The 16,422-nt window shown below is 42.8% G+C and overlaps 1 protein-coding gene across 1 annotated transcript in view; it reads left to right on the plus strand.

Moving 5' to 3' along the window:
• ITGA1 (integrin subunit alpha 1) overlaps positions 1-16,422 on the plus strand; it is a 276,177-nt gene that overhangs the window by 141,870 nt on the left and 117,885 nt on the right. Inside the window, exon 8 of the mRNA XM_044276225.1 lies at positions 12,096-12,246. Coding sequence (XP_044132160.1) covers positions 12,096-12,246 — 151 coding nt within the window. The remainder of the gene's footprint in view (positions 1-12,095; positions 12,247-16,422) is intronic.

Genomic DNA, 16,422 nt, shown 5'->3' on the forward strand with positions numbered 1-16,422 from the left:
TTCTTGTAGCCTCCCACCCTGCGGCTTCTCCTTCCCACTGGGAGGAGCTGGATGCCTAGCTCATATATATAGGAGGTCTGTGGCTTCAGTTCCTTGCTTGGTCCTCCTGTGTTCACATGCTTCTAAGACTGCTGCTGCTTCTGGTTCCTGATCCTGGCCTCGTCTGACTACCCCGTTGGTTCCTGATCCTGGCTTCGTCTGACTACCCTGCTGGTTCCTGATCCAGGCTTCGTCTGACCACCCTTCTGGTTCCTGACCTCTGCCTACGCAAGACCCTGCTTCAGTTTAGCCATCCGTTTGGACTTTTGCTTACAGCTTGATTTTCAATAAAGCCGTCTTATTTCCACTTATCTCTTGTTGTACGTCTGGTTCATGGTTCCATGACAGAGCCTGGGTAATAGGAGCGATTCCTTGCTGCACTAATTGGGGTTACTAAAAGTGATCTATTACTACAGATTTTAAGTTGTTTTAAAGAGTAATTGCAGTACTCCTAGCCAGGGGCGTAGCTATAGAGAAGCAGGGGAAGGGGCCCATCCAGGAGGAGGAGGACTAAAAGATTTTGTCAGGGCCCCTTTAACAGTATTTCACAATGAAATGATATACAGTGACAGTATAGACAGTGTAGGAAACGGTTGGAACAGCTGCCGGCCCTGGTCTGAGAGAGCGACCTTTACTAGCCACAGGAATGGGGGCGGCATGAAAGGAAGGGATTGCGAAAAAATTCCTGGGGGGGGGGCCCTATTCAAAAATTTGCTGTGGGGCCAAGTCATTTCTAGCTACGCCACTGCTCCTAGCATCTGTTATTGCCTTGAAAGTGCGGTCAGATACAACCAATTTTGGAGTGTCTTACTTTTAAATATATAAAAGTACTTCCATTCATCCTTGCTTCTAGTGTTGAGCGCGAATATTCGAATCACGAATTTTAATCGGGAATATCGCCACTTCAAGAATTTGTGAATATTTAGAATATAGTGCTATATATTCGTATTCACAAATATTCTAATCGCTAATTTATCGCAAATTTATAGCAAATATCGTCACTTAGCAACATCCCTAGCAACCAATAGGAAAGTTGCCTATAGGAGTAGTGTTGATCGAGAATTTTCACATCGAGAATTTTATCACAAATTCTCCAATTTCCAATTTTTCCAATCAAGAAAATAAGGACTGGAGATCACGAATTCTCGAATTTTCGAATATATGACGAATATTCTTCCAAATACTCACAAAATATCGTGAATTCGAATATTGCCCCTGCCGCTCATCACTTCTTGCTTTTGGGGTTAATTTGCAGCATGATACAACCAGTTTTGGGGTGTGCTAATTTTAAATATATAAGTCAATTCATTCTTGCTTTTAGGTTGAAATTTCAGTCTGATACAACCAGTTTTGGGGTGTATTTATTTCATATATAAAAGTTTATAGCATTTAACAGAACAGGTTCTGTAGAGATCTATGTGGAATCAGCTGATGACGGTGTAAAAGGAGTGCACTTCTTCTTGATGCAAACATTGACCTGTAAGGCTGAGTTCACACTTGAGTTATTTGGTCAGTTTTCGCCCGTAATTGACCAAATAAGTGAAGTGATTCTAAGAGTGACGCCTGTCATCTGCATGTCATACGGACTCACAGTATTATTTCATGACCGCAACAGACTCTCTATGCGTGTTACTGCAAGGCACAGTGTTCTACACCACTATAGAGGCTCTCTGCTGCCTGGAAATACAGTGCTGCCCATAATTATTCATACCCCTGGCAAATTTTGACTTAAAGTTACTTTTAGTCAACCAGCAAGTAATTTTTTGACGGGAAATGACATAGGTGTCTCCCAAAAGATAATAAGACGATGTACAAGAGGCATTTTTGTGGAAAAAAAACATTTCTCAACTTTTATTTACATTTGAGCAAAAAATACAAGATGTTCCGCACTGTGGAAAATCTCATAGGACGTGGTCGGAAGCCAAAAGTGACACCTGTGCTGGCCAAGAGGATAGTTAGAGAGGTGAAAAAAAATCCAATGATCACCACCAAGGCCATCCTGGTGAATCTGGTGGTGGCAATGTCTCAAGGTAGACAATCCAATGGACACTGCCCACTGCTGGGTTCCACGGATGCAGACCAGGCACACAAAAGCTAGCTTGGCCTTTGCAAAAGCTCATCTGGACAAAGAAGAAGACTTCTGATCTACTGTGTTATGGTCAGATGAAGCAAAAATTGAATTGTTTGGTCACAATGATGTTTCCTTCATTTGCGTAAAAAAGGAGAAGCCTTCAATCCAAAGAACACCAGCCCCACTGTCAAACATGTTGGTGGGAACCTAATGCTTTGGGGGGGGGTTTTCTGCCAATGGACCAGGGAACCTAATCACAGTAACCAGCACCATGAAAAAAGAGAAATACATGAGGATTCTTAACGACAACATCAGGCAGTCTGCAGAGAAACTTGGCATTGGGCACCAGTGGACATTTCAGCATGACAATGAGCCAAAACACACAGCAAAAGTGGTGAAGAAATGGTTAGCAGACAACAACAATAAAGTTTTGGAGTGGCCCAGCCAGAGTCCAGACTTGAATCCAATTGAGAATCTGTGGAGGTTGCTAAAGATCAGGGTGAGGGCAAGAAGACCCTCCAACCTGAAAGATTTGGAGCTCATTGCTAAAGATGAATGGGCAAAAATACCTGTGGAGACATGCAAAAAGCTGGTCTGCAATTATAGGAAGCGTTTAATTATAATAGCCAATAAAGGCTTTTCTATTGATTATTGAGAAGGGTATGAATAATTTTGGACTCAACACTTTTTGCTCAAATGTAAATAAAAGCTTAGAAATGTTTTCTTTTCCACAATAATGCCTCTTGTACATCATCTTATTATCTTTTGGGAGACACCTATGTCATTTCCCGTCAAAAAATTACTTGCTGGTGTAATAAAAGTAACTTTAAGTCAAAATTTGCCAGGGGTATGAATAATTATGGGCAGCACTGTAGCAGTTTTTTTACGTGATTCGTCACAAATAAATTCGGATCTAATCAATTTTTTTTTAGGAAATTCAGCGAACTGTCCGAATCTAATTTTTGAGGAATTCACTCATCTCTAATCCTATTTCTAGTAAGAGTGGTTTATAAGCCAATACACATGTAATTTTCCTTATTTATTCTTTTTTTTATACTTACTGTACATATGTTTATTCATTGTAACTGAGTGTTTAATTGATTAGCAACCCCCCATCCTACACACCGGTTATTATCCGGTGCAGATTTAAGGAAGCAGCATTGCAATCTGCTTTTATGCCATGAGTAAGAGCTTCTTTTGTCCTCGAAACGCATAGGTCTGTGAAATGTTTTGAACAATTTTTTCCATGGATCTATATAGGAATTTTAAGGATTATAAAGACTTCCCAGTGCTGGACCTTGGCCTTTTTTGTCGTATTGCTTACAAGACGCTGGCCTTGCCAGGTCCCTGAGCACGGGGACACTTTAGCAAGGAGGACTGACTATCACACACAGGAGTGGTGAGCTGTTCTTACTTTTTTCTTATTGTCTTGTGCCATATACCTGTGTCACCCCTGCAGCTTTTGTATACGGATGCTGCAGACTCTGGGAAGTGGAGCAGAGCTGTGGTGCAGAGAATAGCGATGGGAAAACAGGTGATTATATAATTATTTTTTTCTTTAAAGCATTTAGTAACTCAGACAACCTCTTTAATCATTCTAGATTTAAAGGGAGCCTATCGGCAGTTTTGACCAGGCTCAATTGCTGACAGCAATAGGAACTGGGGAAAGCAGTACAAACATACCCTTTGTGAAGTTTAATCTTATCAGGAGTAGTGTGAATATGATGTTTTATTCTGCTCCAGAAGGAGAGGCTTTACTGTGATCTGCTCTCTGCATTAGTTACATTACATCCCTTCCCCTCTGCTCTGCATGACAGCTGCAACTTCCAGCCAGGAGACTAGTACAGCCTGTATACTTTTTATACAATGTACTCAACAATAAGCCTAGGCTCCCTCTGGCAGCTGCTGGAATACTGCCATATCTAGTCTGTCTAGTTATGCAATGTAATATATTTTACTACTGCATAGACTAGCTTGTGGAGTCTCACCACTCTTCAATCTTAACCCTAGCAAGGAAATATGAATTTTCCCAATCAGATTCCCAGGTAATGGGCTTCAAAATAATTATGGATTGGTTCTAGTAGCACTGAGGAATCAGTAACATAGCTAGGACTAGAGCCAAAGGACATCATCAGGAAAGCATTCATGATGTGAAAGTCTAGAGAACGAGATGGGAACCTAGTCAGGAACAGAGCCATGGGTCAGGCTCAGGGGCAGAACAAGTGGGACCAAGCTAACAATCCAAAGGCGAGGCAGTATCCAGGAATTAAGCCTACATTGAGGTCAGGGTCAATTGGCAATCACAATCAGAGTAAGAAAAGGAGGTAGAAATCTCCTTTTATCCATGCTTATCTATCCCGTAACATTTGAGAGGCTCCCGGAAAATGTGTAGACCTCCAGACTCCTGGAAAAGTTGGAAAATCTCCATAGTTTTGGAGAAACCTCCTGGAAATTAACCCCTAGCTTTGTATTTCACTGGGACTGCATCAGCAGCCACAGCTTCAATTCACACAGCTAGGAGGAGAAGTAAAGGCGGTAGAGTCTTCTGGTTAAAAGATAGTGACTTGTAAAAAGGGGTGTTAGCCCCAAAAATTGTTGCTTGTGCACCACAAACTGCTCTCTCCCTGATATCTATGGCACAAAGTTGGCTAGTATGCTTTCAACTGTCCGATAGGAGAGGAGACCATAGCGGAGAAAAGACACAGTTAGGAGATGTTCGCACAAAGGATTTTGAAAGTGCACTGATTTCACGTTGATTTTCGGTGTGGTTTTGATGCAGTTTTTGGCACGTTATTATTTTTTTTCGGTTTCCTATTTTTCATCTTCCCTTTCAATTCAACGGAAGAATCTGCGCGGATTCCGCTCCAAGATAGAGCATGCTGCTTCCTTTTTCCACATCATTTTTTCAACGTGGAAATAAAAAAACAAGTTCTTCCTCCCTTTGAAATGAATGGAAGGCTTTTTAGAGGCAAAAAGTGTGTAAAACAGCACCAACAAATTTTGTGTGAACTGACCCATACAGAGAAGAAGATGTTGCTGGGGTAGGGAGCAGGTCCAAAAATAACTGGCAATTGGAGCCAAAGCCACCAGCAAACAACCACCATTGGAATCAGGTGAGGTAAGGAATGGGGATTTGGGGCTCTATATAAAAGAGACAGGACTGTGGCCAGCTATTTCTATAGCATGATGGATACCATATTACTTATAAAACTTGTACTGAAACTATCAATATAAAAGTAATGACTACAGTAGATGGTATATTATATAATGCAAAATATGTACTATAACAGTAAATAGGGTAATTTATTCCAAAACTGTAAACTATTCTGAGCATATGTATTTTAATATTTAATAGCGTAGAGTAAATATCCTAGAGGATCCTTTGACCGTCCCCAACACATATCCGAATATGGAAACATAACATGCTTATAAGCCCTCCTTAATTTGCTGTATGAGGCTTGGTATACGTCCTGTCATCATGGAATGCCAAGTCTAACGGAATAGAAATATCTTTAGATTTTCGGGATGAGGTTTACCAGACTGGAGCATGACATATTTAGATTATCAAGCAATATATACTATCTAGTAGTTCTATTCTACAGACGCTCCTACTACTGGAAAATTCCGAGCCTCTGAAATAAGCTGAAGCAGTAAAACCTTTTAAGTAAAACCATTTTCCAGAGATACAACATTTTATGCAATTTTAAAGATCTCTTCCTTTTTAGCCTAGAGCTAAAGAGAAAGATGCAGCTGAAGTGCAAATGTATATACTAATGTAGCCAAGCTAAAATTTACTCTGATAACTCTGATAACTCTGAAAACACGTCACAGTGTTATCTTGTGCCATCTTTTGACAAAAGCCATTGAAGGAGTTCTCTGAGAATTAAGAAAATTAAAATACCTAAATATTACTTTAGTATAAATATATTCCCAAGTGCATTTCATTTTGTCAGAGGAGCAATCATTAGGAGACATAAAATGGCCGCCGTTTAATTACCACACACAAAACCTGTCCTAATCACACAGCAGGACAAGTTACTTTACAACACTGAGGTAAAGAGCTGCCTCATCCTCCTCTCTGCTCTACTTGTCAGGAATTATGATTAGAGATGAGCGAATGTCATATTTTGAAATCCGTTTACGCTTCGTTAACTGGTAAAAGATGAATTGCATTATGGATTCCATTACCACGGACCATAACGCAATTCAATGATGGAATGCATAATGGAATGCCTTTGGAGGTTATTCATTCCGTCATAATAGAAGTCTATGGGCTGCAAAACAGATCCGTTCCGTTTCCGTTATGCAGGGGAGTCCGTTTTGCAGTCCATAGATTCCAATATGACGGAATAAATAACGGAATACCTCTAAAGGCATTCTGTTATGCATTCCGTCATAGAATTATGTTATGGTCCATGGTAACGGAATCCATAATGCAATTCACCATTTACCAGTAAACGAAGCATGAGCGAATTTCATAACCTGAAATTTGCTCATCTCCAATTATGATTATGAGTACAGATAATAAGATCTTCAGCTGAATCTCTGTAGGAAGGGAATTCATGAGGAGACATGAAGTACAGAGAGGATGTACAGGACAGTCTGTGGTAATGGAGACTGCATACGAGAGCTGCTTCTTATTATCTACGCTCCCACTCCTGTCTCCTAATGAACTCCATTCCTACAGAGATTCAGCTGAAGATCATATTAGCTGTATTGAGGATCATAATCCCTGACAAGTAAGAGAGGTAGATGGCGCAGCTCTTTTACTTGTCCTCCTGTGTAAATAGGACAGGTTTTGTGTCGACTAGTAGGATGGCGGCCATTTTATTTTTCCTATTGGTTGCTCCCTGGACAAAACGAGCCATTATAACTAATGAAAGGTATGTGGTAATATATTTATAATGAAGTAATACAGTCCTGATCAAAAGTTTAAGACCACTTGAGAAATGGCAAAAAATCATATTTTACATTGTTGGATCTTAACAAGGTTCGAAGTAGAGCTTAAACATTCAACAAGAAGAAATGGGAGTGAGACAAAACATTTTTTGAGCATTAAATTAATTGAAAATAACGATTAAGCTGAAACAGGCTGTTTTTCAGCTGATCAAAATTTTAGGACCACATGCCTTTAAAAGGCCAAATCTGTGCAAAGATGTGGATTCATTGTCATTTTCTGTCAGGTAGTCACACGTTGTGATGGCAAAGGCAAAAAACTCTTCCTTTTTGAACGTGGTCGGGTTGTTGAACTGCATAAGCAGGGTCTCTCACAGTGCGCCATCGCTGCTGAGTTGGGGCGCAGTAAGACAGTCATTTGGAATTTCTTAAATGATCCTGAGGGTTATGGAAAAAAAAAGTCAAGTGGAAGACCCAAAAATTTTTTATCAGCACTGAGCCGGAGGATCCAATTGGCTGTCCGTCAAGACACTGGACGATCCTCGACCCAAATTAAGGCCCTTACTGGTGCTGACTGCAGCCCCATAACCATAAGACGGCATCTGAGACTGAAGGGCTTCAAAAACAAAAACCGTCTTCAAAGACCTCGTCTCCTTGAACGCCACAGGACTTCGCAAGAGAGCACCAAACATGGGACATTCAAAGGTGGAAGAAAGTTTTATTCTCTGATGAGAAAAAAAATTAACCTTGATGGTCCTGATGGTTTCCATCGGTACTGGCATGACAAGCAGATCCCACCTGAGATATTTTCTACGCGCCACAGTGGAGGGGGCACCATAATGGTCTGGGGTGCAATGGAGCTTCAGGAAGTGCAGGGGCGTCAAATGTCCAGATGTTGCAGAGAGCATTCCTCATGATTGAGGGTCCTCGTCTGTGTGTTAACAACTGGGTTTTTAACAGGACAACGCTACAGTACACAATGCCCACAGGACAAGGGACTTCTTCCAGGAGAATAACATCACTCTTTTGGCCCATCCTGTGTGTTCCCCTGATCTAAATCCAATTGAGAACCTTTGGGGATGGATGGCAAGGGAAGTTTACAAAATGGACAACAGTTCCAGACAGTAGATGGCCTTCGTGCGGCCGTCTTCACCAATTGGAGAAATGTTCCCACTCACCTCATGGAAACGCTGGCATCAAGCATGCCGAAACAAATTTTGGAAGTGATAAACAATAATGGCAGAGCTACTCATTACTGAGTTTATGTTTGGAAGTTGGATTTCTGTTTTGGGGGGGTATAGTTTTTTTTTGGAGGTGTGGTCCTAAACTTTTGATCAGGTGAAAAACAGCCTGTTTCAGTTTATTCGTTGTTTTCATTAAATTGAATGCTCAAAAAATGTTTTGTCTCACTCCCATTTCTTCTTGTTGCATGTTTAAGCTCTACTTCGAACCTTGTTAAAGGGTTTCTACCACTTTGATTTCACATAATTAGGTGTCAGACACTAGCGATCCGCTAGTGTCTGCTCTGCCAAACAATCCTGCTATAATAGCTTTTGGGGCAGCCGTTTACCTAAAAAAAGAACTTATATTAATATGCTAATGACCCTCTAGGTGCTATGGGGGCGTCATTAGCACCTAGAGGATCGGTCTACCGTCACAAGATGCCACCGCCCAGCGTGTCCCTCCAGCCCGCCCATCTCCTCCGGAATGCGATCAAACGGACACTTCACGCGCATGCGCCGTGTGCGGCTGTATTAGGCGCATGCGCAGTGAATGTCCGACCGCTTCCCTGCTCAGACATCTCCACTGCGCCTGCGCCGATGACGTCACAGTGCTCCATCGGCGCAGGCGCAGTGGAGATGTCTGAGCAGGGAAGCGGTTGGACATTCACTGCGTATGCGCCGAATACAGCCGCGCACGGCGCATGCGCGTGAAGTGTCCGTTTGATCGCATTCCGGAAGAGATGGGTGGGCTGGAGGGACGCGCTGGGCGGCGGCATCTTGTGACGGTAGACCGATCCTCTAGGTGCTAATGACGCCCCCATAGCACCTAGAGAGTCATTAGCATATTAATATAAGTTCTTTTTTTAGGTAAACGGCTGCCCCAAAAGCTATTATAGCAGGATTGTTTGGCAGAGCAGACACTAGCGGATCGCTAGTGTCTGACACCTAATTATGTGAAATCAAAGTGGTAGAAACCCTTTAAGATTCAGCCATGCTAAATATGATTTTTTTTGCCATTTTTCAAGTGGTCTTAAACTTTTGATCAGGACTGTATTTAAGTATTTTCATTTTCTTAATTCCCGGAGAACCCCTTTAAGTTTAGCTTGGATGCATCTGTACTTAACACCAATGGCTTCATAGATGAAGAAAAGTTGTGAAGAACCTTGCAATTTTTGCAACAATTTCAACCATGTTGGCACTTTTGTGATGTTCCCTAGGTTGCTTGCAAGTATCTCATAGGGTACAGTGTTGTGATCCTGATGTTACTTAGATTATTTGTGAATTCATGACTGCATGTAGATTTTTTATGCTGGACTGTAGGAAGAATGGAAACAAACCCTTTAGGAGCCATAATTGGAATCATATTGGTTCCCGCTGTTCCAGATAAAGAGATAATTACAGTAACAAATAGATGAGTTCTTGACAACTAGATAGTACAACTCAAAGATGGGTTGGAAAGAAAAGGATCCTCCAGAGTTCAGGCACAGTAATGGACCCCCACATGTGTCCATTTGGAGGTGACTTTGGGGCCAAACTCATGCCTCTAGGGACTATTTGTCATGGGTTGAAACACAAAGAACCTATTTGACCTTATTAAAAAATGTACAATGTAATAAAAGTGCATCAGCACATATTTATATATAAATGGATGGACCCAAACAACCCCAGTATGACACAGATTTCCTCATTTTCTATCTCAGAACAGACATATTTTAAAGTGGTCCATCGGGAAGTTCTGTACTTTTCAAGGACTTATATGTGCTGCTGAATTTTAGAGGTTTATGTCCAAACTAATCTTCTCCAAGGCACTTGAGAAAACATCCAAAAAATTAAAGGAATGAAGATGCGTGCAGTGTTAGCCAGTAGATTATTAGGCCTGATGAGGACATTTACAGTAAGTAGTCTCAAAAGCTTTTCACTTAGCCATTAAAAGGTATCAGCTACTGAGGATTCTCAAGTTTTATTTTAACACAATATGTTTCTAACTATATAATTTTTTACACAAAGAATTCTGTTTTAGACAATGACTTAGCAACAGCAGGGCAGCACATCTTCCAGGATGTGGTTTTGACTTAAAAGGAAAAAGATGTATAACATATGAGAGAAGTCTCAAAAACATTTGAAGTTGATTTCAGTTAACTTAGCAGAAATTCTACAATGTATAGGACATCGAAGTCCATTTAGTGGTGAACTGTTACTGGCATGACTGGAGATGACATCTCAAGTGTATGGAGTTAAGAGGTGGTCATAAAAAAAGTAGGCAAATCTGACTCAGGCCTCTTGCACACGAACGTTGTGCATCCGTTCCGTGCATTGGGGATAGCTATTTGTGGTCCCCAATGCACGGGCAACATCCGTGCGCCGGCCGGGACGGATCGAGACCCATTTAACTTGAATGGGTCCATGATCCGTCCGCACCGCAAAAAATAGAACAAGTTCTATTTTTTTTTGCTGTACAGAGGCATGGACAGAAACTCTGTAGTGCTTCCGTGGGGTTCCGATCCGTGCTTCCCTTCTGCATCTCAGTGATTGCGAAACCATTCAAGTTTGTGTGCAAGAGGCCTTATCAGCATACAAAACCTTCAGAGCGGTGGAACTTGACATAAAATGTACGCCATCATCAGGGGATTACCATAATTGATTAATTCTACATAGTTGCCTGCTTTCATTCTTGAAATATTTTCAATTATCATTTAATTTGGTGCTGAATAAAAGCATCATACTGAATGATGGAATGCCAAATTACAGGCTTTTATTGGGATATAAGGGATCATATGCATGTATTATATTGGGTTTGTTGCAATTGTTTAGGCCCAAGCCCAATACTGCTCTTTTTTATTTATGTGAAAGCTGTAAATCATGTAGACAAAAAAAAAAGCTGCTAAACTGCCCATTCATATGTTATATTATTATTATTAGCTATTTTATGCTAGTGTTGTTTTAGTTTTGTCTTGTATTAAGTGAGATTTCCATAATCAAAGATATACTATGGGTCTGAAGAAGGTCCATGAGTCCACATGGCTTATCAAATTTCCCATTCATACAGTATAAATAAAAAGAGTGAACATGAATATGAGACCACCTCTTTCTTCAACACTCTCATTCACATCATCAGTGAAGGTCTCAGATATTATTTTGCTACCAGTCAAAATATCTATGAATCAGAACAGACCATGTCCGAAGGCTTTCTCTGAGTAGGTGAAGGAGTTGGGCTGAGTATTTTAGTCTGGTTGCCTCTACTATAGTCCAACCCATAACTGATGCATTACCTTTATTTTATAACTAATTGAAACCAGATACTGATACAAATACTTGTTTCCTGAATGTTAACATCAGTCAGAAGCTTAACATAAGCCATATGTACCATAGGGACCTGTAGACAGTAGATGACCATTGACTTCTTTGGGAGTATTGTGGGCATATTCTGTGACATGTAGAAGGGTCCTTACATATGGAGGGGGGGGGTGAAAGCTGAATCCTGTGTTATTGATACAGAGGTGATATATTTTGTTGTAATCATGCCTATTGCTATAATGAGAGGACTACTGACAAATGTTCACTACAGAACAAGATGTGTCGGCTTATTATGAGGCTTAGTGGCCACAGTGAAAATGTTTTCTATATACAGCACATATACATTCGTAAAAATGATGCTTTACTTAAAACTTGACCTAAACAATAGGTCATATTCCCTTTAAATACACATCTTAGTGGGGTTAGCTGTGCCATCAGGGTCTGGTGGCAAGTATAATACGTATACGCATGTCTACATGTTGGAGCTGTACAGGTCTTCATCTTTCTAAAAAATCAGGACACATGGAATCCCTAAACCTACTTAATGGAATTTCATTTCTTGGATATTTCAGAAAAGAAGCATTTAGTGAAGAAAGAGGTGCACGTCGAGGAGTAAAGAAGATCATGGTGGTTGTAACAGATGGAGAATCTCACGATGGTTATCGCCTGAAGGAAGTGACTGATGAATGTGAAGATGATGGGATTGAAACATATGCAATTGCTGTGAGTATTTCACATCTTTACATTAAAAAAGTAATGGCCTATAAACCAGATGTCTATATAATCTAAAGAGAACCTGCCACCACAAGATGCTGTGCAATGTGCAGACAGCGTGTTATAGAGCAGAAGAAGGTGAGCAGATAAATATATAGTCTGGTGAAAAAAGATTCAATATAATCTAATATATAAAGCTGAGTGTATGTGTGTGTGTATGTCCGCTAAAGGAATCTGCACCGTCGCATTTACAATCACGAAATTTGACACACAGGTACATCAGGTGTCCGGGAAGGTTTTTAGACCAAGTCTTAGCTCTCTAGTTCCCGAGATAGTCCCCAAAAATGCATTAGCCAATAGAAGCTTGGTCACATGACCCTTATCAGCCAATAGAAGCTCGCAGGTCCTCTAGTCTCCACATACACAGCTTTACTCCAGGTTCCTATAACAACCCAGCCATTTTTCTTCCCTGCTGTAGGAGAGCTTTAAAGGAGATCTGTCACCAGGATAATTGCATTTGAGGTAAAGCCGTGGCCTAATAGCACTTAGTACCTTATTTCAAGATGTGCCTTTGCTCCAGCAATAGATATTTTTATCCTCTGAAAATCCAATTTATTTGGTATGCAAATGAGCCAGTAAGGTGCCCAGAGGGGCGTCACTCTTGCAGGAAGGAGCCCAGACACACCTCCTACCACAATGTGTCCACCCTCAAAAGACTTAAAACACCGCCCCCAGGTCCCACTAAGCCACGCCCCTGATCTCGTTAGGCCACCCCCTCTCCCACTCCTGAGCCGACTGAGATTAAAAAAATGAAGGTAAAAATCAAATTCTGTCAGCTGCAGGGGTGGGAGGGAGGGTGACTTTCTCCCTGCAGCTTACACTCAGACAGCATAGTGCTGCTGTCTTAGGCTCCATTCAGACGTCCATAGTGCATTGTGGATCCGCAATACACCCGGCTGGCACCCCCATAGAAATGCCTATTCTTGTCCGCAATTTCGAACAAGAATAGGACATGCTCTATTTTTTTACGGAGCTGCGGACCGGAAGATCGGGGCCGCGCTCCAGAAATGCGGATGTGGACAACACACTGTGTGCTGTCCGCATCTCTTCCGGCCCCATAGAGAATAAATGGATCTGCACCCATTCCGCATAACCGATCTGGTTAGGCTACGCCCCCTCCACTTCTCAGCTGACAGGGATTGAAAAAATGAAGGTAAAAATCAACTTCTGTCAGCTGCAGAGGTGGGAGGGAGGTGCTGTTGTCTTAGAGTGAGCTGTTCAAAAGGACACGCCCCCCGACCCACTAAAGGCCACTGTTAAGGGGGCGGGCCCCTGTGGAGGTCACTATCAAGGGGGTGGTATGCTCTGAAAGTTACTGTTAAAGGGGAAGGCTACTGTAAGGTCAAAGTTAAAGGGGTGGGCTGCTGTGGAGGTCCAATTTTAAGGGACAGGGCACTGTGGGGGGCTGTGGAGCTCTCTGTTTTGGAGGTGGGGTGCTGTAGATGTCACTGTTATAGTGGATAGTGTTGATATCTTTTAACAACACACACAAACATTAAATGAAACTGATTAAATATACCCGAGCGAAGCTGGGTCCTTCAGCTAGTCTAATATATAAAGCTGAGTGTATGTGTATGTGTATGTCCACTAAAGGAATCTGCACCATCGCATTTACAATCACAAAATATGGCACACAGGTACATCAGGTGTCCGGGAAGGTTTTAGACCGGGTCTCAGCTCTCTAGGAAGTTCTGTTCCTGAGATACAGTATTCCTTAAAAATGCATTAGCCAATAGAAGCTTGGTCACATGGCCCTTATCAGCCAATAGAGACTCGCCGGCCATTAGCCATCACATACACAGTTTTACACCAGGTTTCCAGAACAACCCAGCCATTTATCTTTACTGCTATAGGTCAGCTTTAAAATAAATCTGTCACCAGGATAATTGCTATTGATGTATAGCCTAGCACTTAGTACCTTATTTCCAGATGTGCCTTTGTTTCAGCAATAGATGTTTTTATCCTCTAAATATCCAGTTTATTTGGTATGCAAATGAGCCAGTAAGGTGCCCAGAGGGGTTTCATTCTTGCAGAAAGGACCCCAGGCATGCCTTCTGCTACAATGTCTCCACCCACCCTTCCTACATCACATTCAAACCATAACTCTTCCCCCCTTTTCCATGCTCACAGCATGAAGGTGGGCTTGGCCACTAGCAGGAGGCGTGCCTGGGCTCCTTCCTGCAAGAGTGACGCCCCTCTGGGCACCTTGATGGCTCATTTGCATACCAAATAAACTAGATTTTCAGAGGATAAAAACATCTATTGCTAAAAAAGGCACATCTGGAAATAAGGTACTAAGTGTTATTAGGCTATAGCTTTACTTCAATAGCAATTATCCTGGTGACAGATTTCCTTTAAAGGGGCAGGGCTCTGTGGATGACACTGTTAAGGACGCAGAGTGCTACTCTCAAAAGACAGACTTAAAAACCCCGCCCCAGGTCCCGCTAAGCCACGCCCCCGACCCAGTTAGGGCATGCCCCCTCCTACTCCGCAGCCAATGGGGATTAAAAAAATAAAGGTAAAAATCTACTTCTGTCAGCTGCAGGGGTCAGAGGGAGGGTGAATTTCTCCCTGCAGCTTAGGCTTAGACAGCACAGTGCTGCTGTCTGAGAGTGAGCTGTTCAAAAGGACATCCCTGTGTCCATCCAGGCCCTGCGCCGGACGGAGGACAGGGAGTCTGAAAACCGGACCTCTGGCCACCCTAGGGGCAGGCTGCTGTGGAGGTCACAATTAAGGGGACGGTCCAGGGGCAGATTGCTGTAGAGGCCAGTGTTAAGGGCCGGGGTGTTGTGAAAATCACTGTTAAGCAGAAGGGGTACTGTGGAGGTCACTAATAAAGGGGTGGCCGCTGTGGAGGTCACTGTTAAAGGGGCGTGCCACTGTGGAGGTCACTGTTAAGGGGGCGGAATGGTGTTGAGGTCACTGCTAATGGGTTGGGCGCTGTGGAGGTCTCTGTTAAGGGGGCAGGGAACCGTGGAGGTCACAGTTAAGGGGACGGTCAGCTATAGAGGCTGTGTTAAGGGGCAGGGTGCTGTAGAGGTCTCTGTTAAGGGGGCGTGGTGTTGTGTAAATCACTGTTAAGGAGACAGGATACTGTGGAGGCCATTGATAAAGGGGCGGCCGCCGTGGAGGTCACTGTTAAAGGTAAGGGCGCTGTGGATGTTACTATTAAAGGGGAAGGCCGCTGTGCAGGTCAATGTTAAAGGGGCAGGCACTGTGGAGGTCACTGTTAAGGGAGTAGGGGACTGTGAAGACCACTATTTAAGTGGCAGCCGAGTAGTGTGAGGTCACTGTTAAGGCAGCGGGGTACTGTGGCAGTCACTGTTAAAGGGGCAGTCACTGTGGAGGTTTCTGTTAAGGGGGCCGAGAATGGTGGAGGTCACAGTTAAGGGGACTGTAACCTATAATCAGTGTTATGGGGTGGGTGCTGTAGAGGTCACTGTTAAGGGGACGGGCCCCTGTGGAGGTCACTGTCAACGGGGTGGGGTGCTGTGGAACTCACTGTTAAAGGGGCATGTGTCACAGTCTCTCCCGTGACAGGGGTCAGAAGATCTAAGAGACTGGCTGTACGTGATGTGATCTGACAGCCTCTTTGGTTTCACTTGTTTCTGTGTTGTTGCTGGGTATGACCACACTTCTTGTCTCAGGTGTAGCTTAAGTGGTCATTCCTACTCCTCTATTTAATCTGGTCTCACCCATCATGCTCTGCGGTTGATACCTCCTTTTTGGTTGTGGAAGTGCTGGTGTTGGTTCTCCTCTGAGTTCCTGCTCATCCGCGTACTTTGTGTCTTTTCCTTATTTCTTATTTGTTGGATTCCCCTATCTTTTGGTATTAGGCCTAAGGGAGTCTCCTGTTCCTTCACCTGGGAAGGACTTCTTTGTCCTGACACGATTTCAGGGGCCCTTTAGGGTCAGACAGGGCTCTAAGTTCCTGCGTATGAACAATCTTACCATCTAGATCTGTTCATACTGATAGTAGTCAGGGCTCGGTTTAGGGATTCACTAGGTGGTGACCTTTTTCCCATTTCCCTAGTTTCCAGGCCTAGCACCTTTTCCCTTCCCTCTTGTGTTTGGTGTAGAGTTTACTACCCACACCGCACCGTGACAGCAGGCTGCTGTGAAGGT

This window comes from Bufo gargarizans, chromosome 1, assembly GCF_014858855.1.
Source record: "Bufo gargarizans isolate SCDJY-AF-19 chromosome 1, ASM1485885v1, whole genome shotgun sequence".
Classification (NCBI taxonomy): Eukaryota; Metazoa; Chordata; class Amphibia; order Anura; family Bufonidae; genus Bufo; species Bufo gargarizans.